Source organism: Pseudochaenichthys georgianus, chromosome 5, assembly GCF_902827115.2.
Source record: "Pseudochaenichthys georgianus chromosome 5, fPseGeo1.2, whole genome shotgun sequence".
NCBI classification, from domain to species: domain Eukaryota; kingdom Metazoa; phylum Chordata; class Actinopteri; order Perciformes; family Channichthyidae; genus Pseudochaenichthys; species Pseudochaenichthys georgianus.
The window spans coordinates 3,362,125-3,379,344 of NC_047507.1; the positions used below are offsets into that span (position 1 = coordinate 3,362,125).

Consider the following 17,220-nt stretch of genomic DNA (forward strand, 5'->3'; position numbering starts at 1 on the left):
TGGAAAGGAAAGCCTAAAAAAGCCTAAAAAAGGCTACCATCATTCTCAGATCATACATGTGATGATTTTTGAAGCTATTCTGTTTTAGCCTTGGAAATAATGTGTCGTCATTGTGTGTGAAGGGGGGGGGGGCAGCTGTGTGTGCGTGTATGTCCAAGTGTGTGTGTGTGTGTGTGTCAAGGTGTGTGTGTCCAGGTGTGTGTGTGTGTCCAGATGTGTATGTGTGTGTGTCTCCAGGTGTGTGTTTGCCCAAGTGTGTGTATGTGTGTGCATGTATGTCCAGTGTGTGTGTGTGTGTGTGTATGTGTGTGTGTGTGTGTGTGTGTGTGTGTGTGTGTGTGTGTGTGTCAAGGTGTGTGTGTCCAGGTGTGTGTGTCCAGGTGTGTGTGTGTGTGTGTATGTGTGTGTGTCAAGGTGTGTGTGTCCAGGTGTGTGTGTCCAGGTGTGTGTGTGCCCATGTGTGTGTATGTGTGTGTCCAGCTGTGTGTGCATGTATGTCCAGGTGTGTGTGTGTGTGTATGTGTGTGTCCAGGTGTGTGTGTGTCAAGGTGTGTGTGTGTTCAGATGTGTATGTGTGTGTGTCTCCAGGTGTGTGTGCCCAGGTGTGTGTGTGTCCAGCTGTGTATGCGTGTATGTCCAGGTGTGTGTGTGTGTCCAGGTGTGTATGTGTGTGTGTCTCCAGGTGTGTGTGTGTGTGTGTCCAGGTGTGTGTGTCCAGATGTGTATGTGTGTGTGTCTCCAGGTGTGTGTGTGCCCAGGTGTGTGTGTGTATCCAGGTGTGTGTGTCTCCAGGTGTGTGTGTATGTGTGTGTATGTCCAGGTGTCTGTGTGTCCAGGTGTGTATGGGTGTGTGTGTCTCCAGGTGTGTGTGTGTGTGCCCAGGTGTGTGTGTGTGTCCAGCTGTGTGTGCGTGTATGTCCAGGTGTGTGTGTGCCAAAGTGTGTATGTGTGTGTGTGTGTGTCCAGGTGTGTGTGTGTGTGTGTGTGTGTGTGTGTGTGTCTCCAGGTGTGTGTGTGTGTGTGTGTGTGTGTGTCAAGGTGTGTAGGTGTGTGTGTGTCCAGGTGTGTGTGTCCAGGTGGGTGTGTGCCAAGGTGTGTATGTGTGTGTGTCTCCAGGTGTGTGTGTGTGTGTGTGTGTCCAGGTGTGTGTGTGTGTGTGTGTGTCAAGGTGTGTATGTGTGTGTGTGTGTGTGTGTGTGTGTGTGTGTGTGTGTCCAGGTGTATGTGTGTGTCTCCAGGTGTGTGTGTGTGTCTCCAGGTGTGTGTGTCCAGGTTAGTCATCCTGGCAGTTCTTGTAATGTGTCTCCTAAGCAGACGCAGTGATTGGTTCCTGCAGTCACTGATGCATTGTGGGATTGCTCGCTGTCAGTCACAGAGAGACTTAACATAGTAAATAAAGGGTGAGAGATTGAAGGAAAAGTAAAATAAAATTAATAAGGTGAGAAACAAAAAAAACACTGACGGAGATTATGAAACAAAGCGAAACGAGCGAGATGAGGCATCAGGAGAGAAAAGCCGTGACACGTAATGTGATCGTAATCTGTCGACGAGGCACCTTAGAGAAATATCAGGGAGACGAGGAGGATTTAATAAACCTGCCCTATATATTTATTAATATTCATGTTTTATATTTATTTCCACACAGAGCTTTCATCCCTCTCCTGACCACACACACACACACACACACACACACACACACACACACACACACACACACACACACACACACACACACAACACACACAACACACCACACACACACACACACACACACACACACACACACACACACACACACACACACACACACACACACACACACACACACACACACACACACACACACACACTGAAGCTCCGGAGACAGAGCAGTGACAGGGTGAAGCCCCCTGATTGGCTTCTGGTCCCCGAGGTCTCTGCAGGTGAAAACAGCTGACTCTCAGGACAGAGGAAAACTAGGGATGGCTTTCTTCAATAAAATGTGTAGATATTTATTATTTATTTATTCAGTTAAAATACTGAATATGTTGTATCCCCCCAAAGCTAATAATTGTATATAATTCTGGATAACTTCAGAAAGGGGCCGGAGACAGGAGCTTGTGAGATCCACGTGTTTTAAAAAACAGAATATATATTAATATTATTATTAATTTATATATTATAGAGGATAGTAGATAGTTACACCAACTGCCTATTTAATTGATTTTGTCTTTTAGGCTACTTTTATTTGTATTTATTGATTTATTTAAATGCAGTAGGCGAACACCTGCTTTATTACACCTAAATAAAATATCATGCTTTTTATTCATTGATTAAACCAAAACGGAATCTTTAGACCTGTCCTATACATTGTGGACACATTGATACTTAATGTATTGGCTTCTGCTTTTCTAAGGTCACATTGTTCTGTTGTCTTACATTTCATTTGGTTGAAGCTTTTATCAAAAGCCACTTACAATAAGTGCAACAACTATATAGACTTAACGGTGTGGTACTGAAGGTCATTTTGGAGAAACCAGCTCGAGTAATAATACATTTAATAATAATACATTTCATTTATATAGCGCTTCTCATCTGCCAAGACAAATCTCGAAGCGCTAGAATTTGAAAATACACAACCGGAGAAAATCTGCCACTTCCTCACAGAGCCCCTCCTCCAACACACACCAACTCAGGAGACGAGATACGTTTGTGCACATATGGAAGGCTGATAGGCAGGTAGGCCATCCAGTTACTTTAGCCGGGCCGGCTCAGATGATTGGTCGTGCTTTTACAGTGCCACGGCGGCCGGCCCATAAGGGCGCTAGGGGCGCCGCCCCACCTCTTCCCACATACAACAAAATGTATAAACAAAAAATATTAAATAAAAAAATATATATTTAAAAAATATATATATTTTATATTTTTATTTTTAATGAACAAGGTAAATATCATACAATTGGTATCAGTAAAATGTATAATCTACAATACAATCTAGTTTAAAATTGTGTTACGATGTCTAAAGTTACTGATAAGTCACCTGGTTCCTGCCTGGCCTTGCCCATGGCATTAGTTTATCATTACTATTATTATCGGTCCGCACCCAATTCCGTGCAAGAGCTATTCTCCAATCCTTTCGAAAGGAGAAGTTTGGGAGATAAATTGATACTGAAAGACCTTGGACCGGACCAACCCGATTTGTATATATCGTGAAAAAGACAAAACGTATCAACGAGGCTTCTCACGTAGCTGGTACACCAGAAAGGCATGGCTAGCTGGATGCAAACAGGTAAATGCTATCTTTTGTTTCCCATGCTTGCTCTTCAAACAGCCGGGGACAGATACGATCTGTTCAGAAACTAGACAAAAGTTAAACAAGTACAAACCACAGACTGCCTGTGTCATGGAGAATACAGTCGCTGGTTTATTTATGTCTGTATAGGCCGTTGTTGTGAGTGTGGACGGTCGGAGCATATATAACGTTAGCTTAGCCAATCTACATTCAGGGAACAAGCATTCTAAAGGGTTTTTCGCCTGCCGTCTGTCTGCAGACTTGTCAAAGCATTAATTCATGGTTTTTACTAACCGGTATCAGTATGTTGTTACTTCGGCATCATTTAGAAACGTGTATTACAATTTAATCACGGTAAAATATGTTCATTTTGTTGTAGTTGTAGCCCCCGAGCCAGCGCGTCTTGTTCGAATGATGTGCGAGTGCGAGTAAACCGAGCTGGCAGCCGCGGTGAAACTCGAGCGACTAGAGCGATGTGATAGGAGCGTTTAGAGCGAAGCGAATATTCGCATGGCGTCCGGTCTGAACCCAGCATTAAAGCGAGCTCCACGCTGCACTGGAAACGCGTCATTACATCACCAGAAGTCCTAATTTAAGGGGTCATTTCTCCCAAAAAAAATGTTTTACTCACTCTATCAATAGCCCCACCAAAAATATTTTCCACCAGCCGCCACCAGCACGGCTTCCACAGATGGAATATTTGTATGTATTTATTGTCAAAGCATTTAATATATTCATTGCTATCGGGATGTTAAGAGCATTCCATGGAATATAACAAGTGTTTCTGAAGTGAATTGCCTACCCCACCTTTAAACTCAACAACAACAAAATTGCAGATATATTCGCTTCAAGTGTTGGTGAATTAGTTACAAGGCCTAAACTAACTTTTCAAAGTGCTATTTTGTTTGAGTAAAACATCTAGTTGATATTTAGCATGTTAGCTCTGAGCGGCTACGTGGTCCCTCCACTTCCTCCTGGCTCCTAATAAAGATGCCGTTTGGATGATTTGGGGAAACAGACGATGGCGAGGACTTCATTATTCCCCGGCTCACGACCACTTGAGTGGAACACGATGTTCATAATTGCTGTCAGATTCAACTTGTGGCCGTGCGCGCGCTATGGAGAACGTATGAGGAGCTGACATTGAAGCGGTCTCCGGAGGGGGGGGGGGGGGGGAATACCAAGTGATCAAATTAGTTCCTTCCTCCGGGCGGTCTGTAAACAAATGCTGATCAACACAACTGTTACTGTTTAGAGGCAAGTGACACCGAGGCTGGAGAAACACTCCCACACACACAGCCTCCGGCGGGAAGCTGGGGGAGCTCACACACACTCACACACTCTCACACACTCTCACACTCTCACACACTCATTCACACACACACTGAGTGAGAACGAGACACATACACTCAGATTTAAAGCTGAAATTATGTATCGATGTCATTAAATCTCTTTTTATTTAACTTTACACTCAACACTTAACTTTTAAAACCAGTAGAAGTTAGTGAACACAGGACTGGATACAATAATTGTAAAGATAAATAAATGAATACATAAATGAGTAAATAAATAAAATGAAATGTTTTTAAAAAACACAATTAAAATAACAACCAAATATAATACAATTATAATAATCTACTAAAAACTGTTAGAAGTTGGTGAACACAGGACTGAATACAACATTGATAACAAGTAATAACACATTGAAAAATACACGGGTAAATAAATAAATAAATAACAACATTTGAAATTAAAATAAGAATACAAAAATAATAAAAAGGTAATAAATACAATCCAATTTTAATAATGCCGTTTGGCCACAAAGCGATGCCGATTGTCCTGATTTGGATAATCAAAAACATCAGCCATCACATCTGCTGAGGCCTCCAGCTGTGCCGGGGGAAACGAGGAGTTGGGAAGGTGTGTGTCCAAATGTGTGTGTGTCCAAATGTGTGTGTTAATGCACTAATGTGTGTGTTATTAAACGTGTGCACATCTGTTTGTTAGAGTGTGTGAGCATTAGTGCGGAGGGATGTGTTGTTGCTGTGCCAAGACTTATTAGTGTGTGTGTGGTGTGTGTGTGTGTGTGTGCGTGGTGTGTGTGTGTGGTGTGTGTGTGTGTGTGTGTGTGTGTGTGTGTGTGTGTGGATGATCCTCATTGGATGATTGTATTGGTCGTGGCGGAGGAGAGAGGATTAGAAAAAAGAAAGGAGAAAGGAGGAGAGAAGAGGATGTAAGAGAAGATGAGGAAATAGGAAGAGAGTGGTTACAGTAAAGAGTAGAACACAGCAGAATAAATGAGGAAAGGAAATAGGAGAGGAAGAGAAATGAACAAATGTGGAAAGGATGTAAGTTAAGAGAGGAGGAAAGGAGGAAAAAAGAGAGGATAATAACAGAGGAAAAGAGAACGAGGAAAGAGGAGAGGAAAGTGGATGAGAAGAGATGGTATTATTACACAATGTAATGCTGCTAAGCCATCATGAGTGTGTGTGTGTGTGTGTGTGTGTGTGTGTGTGTGTGTGTGTGTGTGTGTGTTGTGTGTGTGTGTGTGTGGTAGTGTGTGTGTGAGAGAGAGTGTGTGAGAGAGAGTGTGTGAGAGGGAGAGGGAAAGCGGGAGATAACACAGTGAATCGTATCTCGGCCAGACACAGCTCTGTTGTGTCACTCAAACTTCCCTTCAATCTTTGTTGTGATTGGCCGAGGCCCTATCTCAACAGCAGGTGCAAAGGGCTACACGTCAGTACACAATGCAACTTTGCTGACACACACACACACACACACACACACACACACACACACACACACACACACACACACACACACACACACACCACACACACACACACACACACACACACACACACACACACACACACACACACACACACACACACACACACACACACACACACACACACACACACACACACACACACACACACATACCATGTATACATCACTTCAGGGGACATTACATTGACTTACATGCATTTCCTGGAGACTTATCCTAACCTTAACCATAACCAACACATGCCTAACCCTTATCCTAACCCTAACCAAGTCTTCACCCTAAAATTAATGATCCCCCTCATGGGGACCTCCAATTTTTCCCCATAAGGGAGGCGAGTCCCCACACGTGACTGTGTAAACAGATTTAGGTCCCCACAAGTATAGCAATGCTAGGACACACACACACACACACACACACACACACACACACACACACACACACACACACACACACACACACACACACACACACACACACACACACACACACACACACACACACACACACACACGCCTGCATTTGGTCGTTGCCAGAAGACACACAAACGAATGCTCTTATGTGCAGTTCATGCTTAATCCAGGAATGAAAACAGCAGGGTTGGGAGGGTTACTTTGAAAATGTATTACAATATGCAGTGTGCGAATTACGGGGGGGTCCGGGGGAGCTCAAACCCCCTGATTAACACCTGAGCCCCCCTGAAAGTCTCAACAGCTACATTTGAGGGGGGTCTGGAATTATAATATTTATTTGTCACTTGCAATGGTCACTAAAATATGTTTAAGCTTCCAGTATTCATAATTCAAAACATTTATTCACAAATAAGCATTTCCTCGCATGGAATGGAAAACAGACGGCTCTTTAACGGTCACGTATACGTTCATTCATATGAACGTCAGAATATAGAATTATTTGCCGGCACTCCTGAAGATGTCCCGGTTGAGAAACGCTGCTATAGACTACCGATTGTCTTGGCTTGCATCCATGGAATATTGTATAGGAGGCCTACTACATATTGAGAAATCTTCGACCAGTATATTGCGCAATAAACGGGAGATGGGGACCCCCCCCGATTATTGACGGGTATTTCGCACACTGACAATATGAGTTACCTTTGAACAAATCTAACCAGTAACCTCATCTAAGTATCACATCTAAGAGTAACCTGATTACTTTCCGTTACTTTGGGATTACCTCAATGTCAAATGCAAAGCAACTTTTGGCAATTTTGGAATGTTAGCCTTAGCAGACCATTAACATCCCTAAAAGCATAATAGGGCCTCTTTAAAATATCCATGGATGGTTACCTTTTCACTCGATTAAATACTTTTTGAATTCAAGGCCACAAGCAAGTTTTGATGTTCACGAGTTGTGTAATTTAGTTTATAAATGCCATCAAGTTGGTAGTCGACCGCTTCGTGAGGCAGATTGGAAGGAAATAACCTGCCGTGACACCGTATGTTTAAGTTGATTAAACTTTTGTTCAAGCTTTACCTGCCTTTCTGTGAGTACGTTGGGCTACTCGGCCTACGCACATGGTACATTTGATAAAAGGCCACCATAACATGCTTCTGTGACGATTGCAAATATGACCATAAACAGAAAACTCACACATTTCTCTTTGGCATGGGAAGTTTTATGGGAGGTATTTTCCCTTTCCAAGATCACAACCATTATTTGGTTCACCACAGTGTTATCCTAAGCCTGAAACAGGAGAGCTGCTGGGTACATTATTGATTGAGTGTGTGCCACCCCTGGCCCTCAGTAGCCACTGTGTCCCAGTCCAGTGTCTAAGAGCTATTAGTGGTGACAGTAAGGAGACAGGAGACATGATAGCAGATCACTGGGAAGCTGGCAGCCCCCGTCTTGAGGGACTGCGGGACTTCTTCAAATGATTTTCTGCCCTGACTTCTTGTTGAGTTAAACTGATGCGCACACAGGGCGCCGTCACTTACTTTCCTGTTGCAGGCCTCCACTGAAGGAGCACAGTGTGTATGGATGTGGACGGGTGGATGTATGTGTGTGTGTGTCGTGAATCGTAATGAAGTTGGCATTTAAATTAGGAGGACAAGGGAGACAAAGTTTTTCTCTTCCATCAATGTCTGTTGATTCCTCGGTCAGATAAATTGACGGTATAGAAACATTTAAAAGGTTATTCTATGCAATATGTCCATCATTTCGTATTGAAAACCAGACTATGCTCTAATGCAGTCTGCTAAGACGTCACTTGCATATTTAAGTGGCTCTCAGTTCGGACACATCTAATGAGTCAACCGTTTTACTTCGGGAATGCTACACTTTGTTGTTGTAGATTTAAATTCAAGTCAAAGTCAACTTTATTGTCAATCTTTCAGTTTGTGTGTACAGACGGAGAGATCGAAATACCGGTTCCCACAATCCCGCATACAAAAATACAAATATATATAAAAATATATACGTATATCCTGTATACACAATCAAAGACACATTTATACATATGCACACATAAGATATAAATAAAAGCACAACAATCAATATACACAAAATAACAGTCACTTCAATATCTTTGAGCATTAGTGCAAGATTGTCCGCAGTGACGCGTCCTAAAACCCGGATGTAAACTCCTTCCGGTTTCTTCGTCAAAAACGCAATGCGAACAATTTCTCCATAGGATTCTGGAAAATAGCTGGAAATCAGGTCTGTGGTTGAAACACATTTAAGAGACGGATCACGTTTTGTTCAGCCGGATAATCTCCACATGTCTACCCCAGGGTTTCCGCTAGGATTTTTTCTCGCCGGTCAAATGTCCGGGCAGAATTTATTTTACCGGACAAATTTGAAACTTACCGGTCATGTTTCAATAATAATAAGAGTTGTGTAGCAGAGTTTCCGTTAGCAGGTAATTACCGGACTATGAGCAGATATGCTTCAGTTTAAAACTCAGTTCACGGGCTCATTTTTATATTGCTTCAGTTTATAATCGTAACAGATCGAAAAATTCAGATTCATTTTTCAATAAATGATTCCACAAACAACAAACAACATAATTATTACATTCAAACAAACTACTTGTAGTAGATAACGTACATTATTCAGAAGTTTACATCAACTTTGAATAATAACACGGGAGAAACGGAGCCTCTCCCTCCCCCTCTCCCTCCCTCTCTCTCTCCCTCTCCCTCTCCCTCCCTCTCTCTCCTGACAGCCCGTCAGTTTCTCCTGCAGCTCCTGCAGCCCGCTAAACAGAGGGCGGGGCTTCAGGTGATCATGCAGAGCTGCGTGTCTCGGTCAGACTCAGCAGCTGATCTGATCTCTCTCTCGCTCCGGTTACACTTCACTCGCGTTTATGTCCATATCGATCAGATCCAGCTCTCCTGATCGGCCTTTATAGAGAGCACCGATCAAACTATTAAGAGTGAATATCGGCCGATAATGACCGACGGCCGATCGATCGGAGCCTCCCTAATTATTACCAGACATTTTGACCGTCAGGTTTTGAATTTACCGGTTTTTAATAAATTTTACCAGCTAAAAACCGGTAATTACCGGCTAACGGAAACCCTGGTCTACCCTACTTTTATCATTTTCGAATCATAAATCTAGTCGCCAGAAGCAAAATGCTAACGTTATGCTAAAGGAACTACAGCAGGGTCGCTGCTTCAACGTCACGCCGACTTAAGATCCATATTCAAGCATACAGACTCTAAATGGTTCAAGTTGAAGCGTTGAAACTCTTCAGAAATCACCAGCGGGGTCCCTGCTGATCGGTCTCTTCAATGCGTCTCAACCACAGACCTTATTTCAGCTATTTTCCAGAACCCTATGGAGAGACTGCTTTGGTTTTTGTCGAAGGAACCGGACGTGGTAAAAATGCGAACTTACTTCCGGGTTTTAGGACGCGCCGCTGCGGTTCTCTACGGCAGCGTGAAAAGTGTCTGGTGCTGGATTTGAGTGGTGTCAAACTCACCGAACTTATAGTTTAAGTAAAGTATTTGTTCTCAACTTCAATCAACCACCTGACCCAAACCAGTTATTGTGTCCAATTGAAAGACCCCAACTGCATTGTCTCTCCTCTTCGAACAGATCCCAATGTGTTTATACACCAAGTAGGCTGGCTTTAAATAAATCAATGTTTATCAATATTCTTACCTCACAAAGTATTTTCTTGGGCAAGCCACACAGGTTTTAACAGCGCTCCAAGTATGTTTCATTTCTATTAAACTGGAGCTGACTTATGCCAACAGGTTGCATGTGAAATGGCTCTGAAGGAGAGGGTTTTGTTAGTATCAAAGGTCAATGCGTCCATGAGGTCACTGTGGCTCTGGGGTTGAATGGGTGTCTACCAATAAGAGGCAGGTTTGATCACCACTCCCTGCAGTCAACACCTCAAAGTGTCCTTGGGCAAGATACCTAACCTCAAACTGTGTTGAAATGTTTTCAAGTTGCAACAAGTGTCAGCTTAATGATGCGAAATGTAATATTTGAGTCTTTGTGGCTACCCTTCAGTTGTCAACTCAGGCTCGGTGACCTGCATCCTTAATTTATTTTGTTTACTTCCTATACTGACTTCACTTTGATCGGCTAAGGGGCGGGACATCTCTGAGCGGTTGACCAATCACAACAGAGCCGGCCAGCTAACCAATCAGAGCAGACTGGGCTCTGACTCTTAAAGTTGTCGATACTTCGTGATCTAAAAGTCTCCCATCTCCTCATGTGAGCTGCTTTAAGAATCAGAGAGGACTTTTACTTTGTTTCGGATCTCGTGAACTTTGTCTGAATATCTTATATCTGAGCTGCCTGTCTGTGACCGTATTAGCGCAGCGTGACTCCTGCCTCCTTGATGAAGTTCCCCTGTGATGCATTGAAGCGATTGCTAATGTCGGGGAAAGGAGAGCAGTTTAGCCTTCCTCCCCTCCCTGCTGCCTTCCCCCTCTCGCTTCCACTTCCGACGCTCGTACTTCACATTGTCTGATCTTCTCAATCTGCTGCTTTCAGAAGGCCCGTCTTTTTCGGAGCCACCCTCCCCCTTTCCCCTCCCTCCCTCCCCTCCTCCTCCTCCCAGTCCCTCCATCAGACACAGTTTAATGGTGACAGCCATTCAATCGGATAATTAACATCCGTTTAACGCTCATTAACCGGGATGTATTTGTCTCGTTTGATTTGTAATTACCAGCCCGTTTTCACAGAAAAACACCGCAGTAATGTTTCCTTTGTGATGGCTTCATTGATGGCATTGATTTGAACCCAGCAGGGGGGCCAACAAGGAGGCAGAGATGCATATGGCCCGAAAATATTGATGCCACACTCTTTTTGTGTCCTAGTCTCTCTCGTATGAGCCTTCTCAGGCAGACAGAATCCTGACGGCTCGAGAGGAATCAATTCGTAGCATGAACACAGCATATACTTACAGACGTCTGCAGCTGTGACTGACAAACAAACATGACGAGTATTTCAGATTCCAACTGAAATGTTTTCCCGCATACAGATGTGATATCATTATTTCTCAAAGCATAGATAAACAAAAATTCAAAAATAATCATTACATTTCTTACATTAGTTGTGCCTTTTTTGCCAAATAAGACATAGTTTTAAACGGACAGTGTTGCACTAAAGATGTGAGGCACATAATAGTAATACATACAAACATGTAATTAGTAACCTTATCTGATTATCACAATAATGAAGTAACCGTATATCTTTGGGTTACTTTCACACTGCCATGAGACACTTCTTCAAAGTACATTAAAAAATACTGTTATCCCCTAATGCTGAGTATAATGTCTCGGTGACCCCAACACAACAAGCTGAATCCATCCATCCATCCTCCTTAAAGGATCCTTAACCATCCCAATCCATTCCTCTCTCAAGGTCATCGATCACGCAGCACACTGTGAATCCGGCCTGCCTCAGATTGGAAGGCCACTCCTTCGTTTAAGGCGTACAGTGTGGCAATGCAGCTGTTAGTATCTGGAATTGCAAAGTAAAGAGGGGGGACGATGTAGATGGCGAGTGTCCCATTTCCACAGCTGATCTCCCCGACACGTTCATCCATCACTCGGACAGCTTCGGCGTCTCGTTAGCGGCTTCACGCGCTCCCCGGGGAACAGGCTGAGGAGCTGTTGGCTAACTTTGTCACCGGATAGTGGAGTGTACTTGATTCCTTACAAGGACGAGGCTACGAGAGATCTAGGACATCAGGAATGTTTTGAAGCCTGTGTAGAACTTTCAGATCTGCTTTGAGTTTGATACACTTTTCCTATGAAGTAACTGGCACAGAGGACATGAAGTTAATCAATTGACTATGTTTATGAAGTGCTTTATCCAGTCTTTACCACTCCTCAGAGCGCTTTCACAGCATTCACCATTTCACCTATACTTTCCCAAAGACATATCGTCATGTTGACTTCAGGGATCAAACCTAAAACCCCCAAAACGCACCGATAGCACGAGCTGCAGTAGCCACGACAACCCGACATATATTTGTATATATCGTGTTTTATAGCAATCTTCAGTCCTCTCTCAAAACATTCCTATTATCCCCTACCTCTGAATTGTATTCTAGCATGTTTAATTGGATTTTAACCGTGTGTGTACATTTATTATGACCTTGGGTCCAGAACAGATGTTCCTGTATACTTCGCCAGCCACTTGGTTACGCCGCTCCATTTACACCCTGCTGTGCTGTGCTGCACTCTCTGAGGGGCTTATTCACACAATATCTTACTTGAGGAAGGAAGGAGACTTAAGATCCGGAGCTCCTGAGCCGAGGAGCCCTACAGTATACCTGTAAAGGGCGGTGTTGGCGCAGTGGTTAGAGAGTTGATCATCAGATCAAGGGGCGTTGGTGAACTCCAGTTCGAGACCCGCCTTGGCCGCCGCAGCTAAAATCTTGCCTAGGGCGGCAAATTGGTCACGGCCGGCCCTGCCTCCGTCTCATTGGCAGAAGGTGAAAGTGATGGTGGATGGGGTCCAAGATGGAGGTAGCCTTTCTGACCACTTTCTGTAGGTTGGTGTTCCTGTCCTTCTCACCCTAACATTCCTGTCATGAGAGGAAAGTTGTTGAGAATGTGTTCTTATGAGTCACATTTGATGTATTAAAACAAATGGACCAACCATCAATGGAAAGCAATTCAAAATCAACAAATTGAGTCAAAAAAGTTAATTGATGGGCACACGAACCTAACCCTAATTTGTTCATAGTAAGACTGTATTTAGTGGTTCTGCATCGTTATTTTCAATTATCCATCATTGAATCCGTCTCCACCGTCTTTTATGGTATTTTATTGATCTTTCAACCACAATTATGTAGAAACTCACCAAATGAAAGCTTTCACCAGCCAACCGGTTGCACTTAAGGCTCTCTCCCTCCCCCCGTCCTTTACTCAACCCTGAGTCTCCTCACGCGTGGGACGATGATGTGCTTTCTCCAGTTCCCCGTTTTTCCAATGTATTTATTTACCCACTTATACAGGGAATAAATCAAGGTCAGCACACAGTGCCGCACACAGCTATTAAGATTCGTTGTAATGCAAATTCTCCTGAGGCGAGTGTACTACATTGACAGGTACTGACACACACACACACACACACACACACACACACACACACACACACACACGCACGCACGCACGCACGCACACACACACACACACGTCTACCAACTTAGAGATTCGGTAAACTGTTTACTGAGAGGAGTGTGACTGAAAACAGAAGTCTATTTTCCCGTCTCCTTCTGTTTCTTTATCCCTTCAGTATTCTTGACATCCATGCTTTAAAGTATAACAGATAGTGTTTCAAAGTTGTCTTCTGGAAAGACCATTCAAAAACGGTTTTTGCTCGATGGTCATTCAATTGTTATGTTTTTCTGTATTGTTGCTGTTTAACTTTTCTTTGAACCAGGAGTTTACCTCTGAAGTGGTGCATGTTAGTTGTCAGTCATTTCAACAACATGTGATAACTGAAACACAATTTAATTTTTTATTTGGCTAATAGTTCATTGTACTGCAAGTTCAACGTTTGTTCAAATATTGCGTGTGCAAAGTGCACGTGAAATCCAAAATGACCGATTTCCTGCTGGGTTTACGATATGCCATCAAGAGGCTTCTTTGGGGGTCTCCCCATGCTTCATATGCCGAATGTCCGACTTGTATGTGAAACTACAACAAGGGGCTCAATTTGAGCAACTTTGTACGGGTGCTAAAGAGCCGTTTTGCAATCACCGTAAAGAGACACTTAAAATATTTTAAAAAAAAACACTAACAAATGTGCCAAAAAACTCCATCTTTTAAAGGCCCGGACAAAAATCAAAAAATACTACAAGAATATGAAAATCATAATTAGAATAAAATAGACAATCTTTTGAATCCCAATAGGATCCTTCAACCCCACGTTGTCGGTGTGGAGTTTCTCACACGCAGTCTTCGCTCTGCATTTTTACCTGATAAATGGATGTTGTTACTGTGGCGTCAACAGACCCGCCGTGTGCATGTTGGTGTGTGTTTTGCATTATCATAACCTTTGCATGTGTAGTGGAGTGAGTGTGTGTGAGTGTGTATCTGTGTGTGTGGAGCTCCTGGTGAATCTGTCAGAGACTTCAAAGCGCTCGCCGTCTCTCTCCTTGATGAACGAGCTGCTCCGATGTTTATCGTGACCTGCTTTTCAACTCAGGGGCTTCACAAAAACATCAAGGGATGGAGCGGCTTACTGGGAGGGAAGAGAGAGGAAGAGAAATACCTTGGGATAAATACTGAGAATAGAAATAGTGTCTGAGTCGTGGGGTGGCCCTGAAAGTAAAACAAAGGGACATGCGGCTTCCTCCTGTGTGTGTGTAGTGATACACATACTGTGATATATGTGTGTGTTCATTCTCAGTTATATTTGTTTTAAATGCTACCTCGTTAACCACCGGGGAATCAATCAATGAAAGGCTCCATATCCTAATGTCGCTCACATACATTTACACTGCGTTACGCCTGATAATAGCAGATATTTGAGTATATTTGTATCGTGATGAGTTATTGCACACATTGTAGTCGCTTTGTTTAAAAGCTAAATGAAAATGTAATGTTAAGAATTTCAGTAATTTGTATGTTTACATTTCAATCAATCAATCAATCAATCAATCAATCAATCAATCAATCAATCAATCAATCAATCAATCAATCAATCAATCAATCAATGTTTATTTATATAGCCCAATATCACAAATGTTACATTTGTCTCAGTGGTCTTCACAGTGTGTACAGAATATCAGTATGACAATACGACACCCTCTGTCCTTAGTCCCTCTGTCCTTAGACCCTCTGTCCTTATACCCTCTGTCCTTATACCCTCTGTCCTTAGTCCCTCTGTCCTTAGACCCTCTGTCCTTAGACCCTCTGTCCTTAGACCCTCTGTCCTTAGTCCCTCTGTCCTTAGACCCTCTGTCCTTAGACCCTCTATCCTTACTATCCTTAGACCCTCTGTCCTTAGACCCTCTGTCCTTAGACCCTCACATCGTACAAGGAAAAACTTCCAGAGAAAACCCACAGTTTAAGGGAACATGGGAGAAACCTCAGGGAGAGCAGCAGAGGAGGGATCCCTCTCCCAGGACGGACAGACGTGCAATAGATGCCGTGTGTAAATTTAAGAGACATACATTTGCAACATATAGACCGAATGTTAGGAAATGCATGTGTGTATAATAGGAAGATGAATCCACGAGGATATCCATCCAGGACTTATGATCCAGGACCACAGCAACAGGATCAGCCACGACTCAGGATCCCGGCGTAGATAGACACCAAAAAGAAATGTGGGGAAGCTGGGTTATTCGGAACATGAGAGTACAGACAGAGAGAAGGAAGACTTGTTCTTCATTTGACTATAAAAAAAGACTTCCCAAAGCCACGAACAGCAGGTTAGTGTGTTGGCAACACATACACACAACCGGTGGTGTTTGCAGGTGAGAAGCCAGTGAGGGATCCAGGTGGATAAAATAGCTATTTAAACATCCACTAGAGTTGAACGCTTCAAAGATAATGTGAACTTTCACACACTTAGCAGGTTAAAAAGTCACATTTTCCATGAAGAAATGCGTCACGAGGGCAATAAGTGTGTTACGAAGGACAATTAGGGGGATTGTAATGGCTGCCATAAATACAGCCTTTTAAATTAACGCCATTCCACAGGATATCATTACAAATCTAATCTCATTGAATTGCATATTTCTGAGTGTGTGTGCCTCTGAGTATATGCGTGTGAACTTATCGGGGACAAGCATGGGAACATTTCGTTCTTTCCAACGCGTTTAAAATGTCAGTAATCTGTAATTAATTGTAACTATTCGCTTTGTTGTAATTTCACCGATCCAATTTCATGGTTCTTTCAGCACCCTTGAAGTTTAAGCACCTTAAAATGGCCTTCTATAACATTAACAAGAAAAAGGTCAGGGAAACACTGCATCGGTAAACTAACACTCGGCATTCTGGGAAAAACATAAATTACCAGGAAGAAGCTGCTGCTGCTGCTTTCTGAGGGTATATGCAAGCGTTACCCCGGTCCCATTTACCACAGCAGAAGCCTATTAACGGCCTGGAAAGAGAATATATTTATCAGAGCCGCCTCCATTATTAATTAGTGCAGAGTTAAAAGTGAATATGTATTAGAGCAGCTGAATAAGGCTGCAACACGGTCTGGATTCTGAGGGTCTCACTGGGACTATCAAAAGTTCAGAGCCTTTCAGGCCAAATCTGAGTATGACTTTCATCTCCCCTGCTCCACGGTCTCCACGGTTACAAAGCCTGTAATTATACATATTTGGAAGAGGGGGGGTAAGTCCTAAAATGAATGAGGAGATGACAGCTTCATCTGAATGCATGGCCTGAGTGATTTTGGGAGAGCCTTTTCTCTCTCTATTTACTCTCCATCTCTCTCTGCAGCCTGCGAGGTGGGGTTCTATAAGCCGGTGGCGGGCGATGGCCTTTGTGGAAAATGTCCTCAGCACAGCCACTCGGAGACCAGAGCCGCCCTGACCTGCCCCTGCGACTCCAACTACTATCGAGCGGCGGACGACCCAGTAGCGGCTCCATGCTCCCGTAAGAACACACACACACACACACACACACACACACACACACACACACACACACACACACACACACACACACACACACACACACACACACACACACACACACACACA

At 43.3% G+C, this 17,220-nt stretch overlaps 1 protein-coding gene across 2 annotated transcripts in view; it reads left to right on the forward strand.

Annotated features, from left to right (window-relative positions):
* Positions 1-17,220, forward strand: part of epha8 (eph receptor A8) — a 142,025-nt gene that overhangs the window by 81,983 nt on the left and 42,822 nt on the right. For both annotated transcript variants that reach the window (XM_071203044.1, XM_034082881.1), the window contains exon 7: positions 16,958-17,113. In XM_071203044.1, coding sequence (XP_071059145.1) covers positions 16,958-17,113 — 156 coding nt within the window. The remainder of the gene's footprint in view (positions 1-16,957; positions 17,114-17,220) is intronic.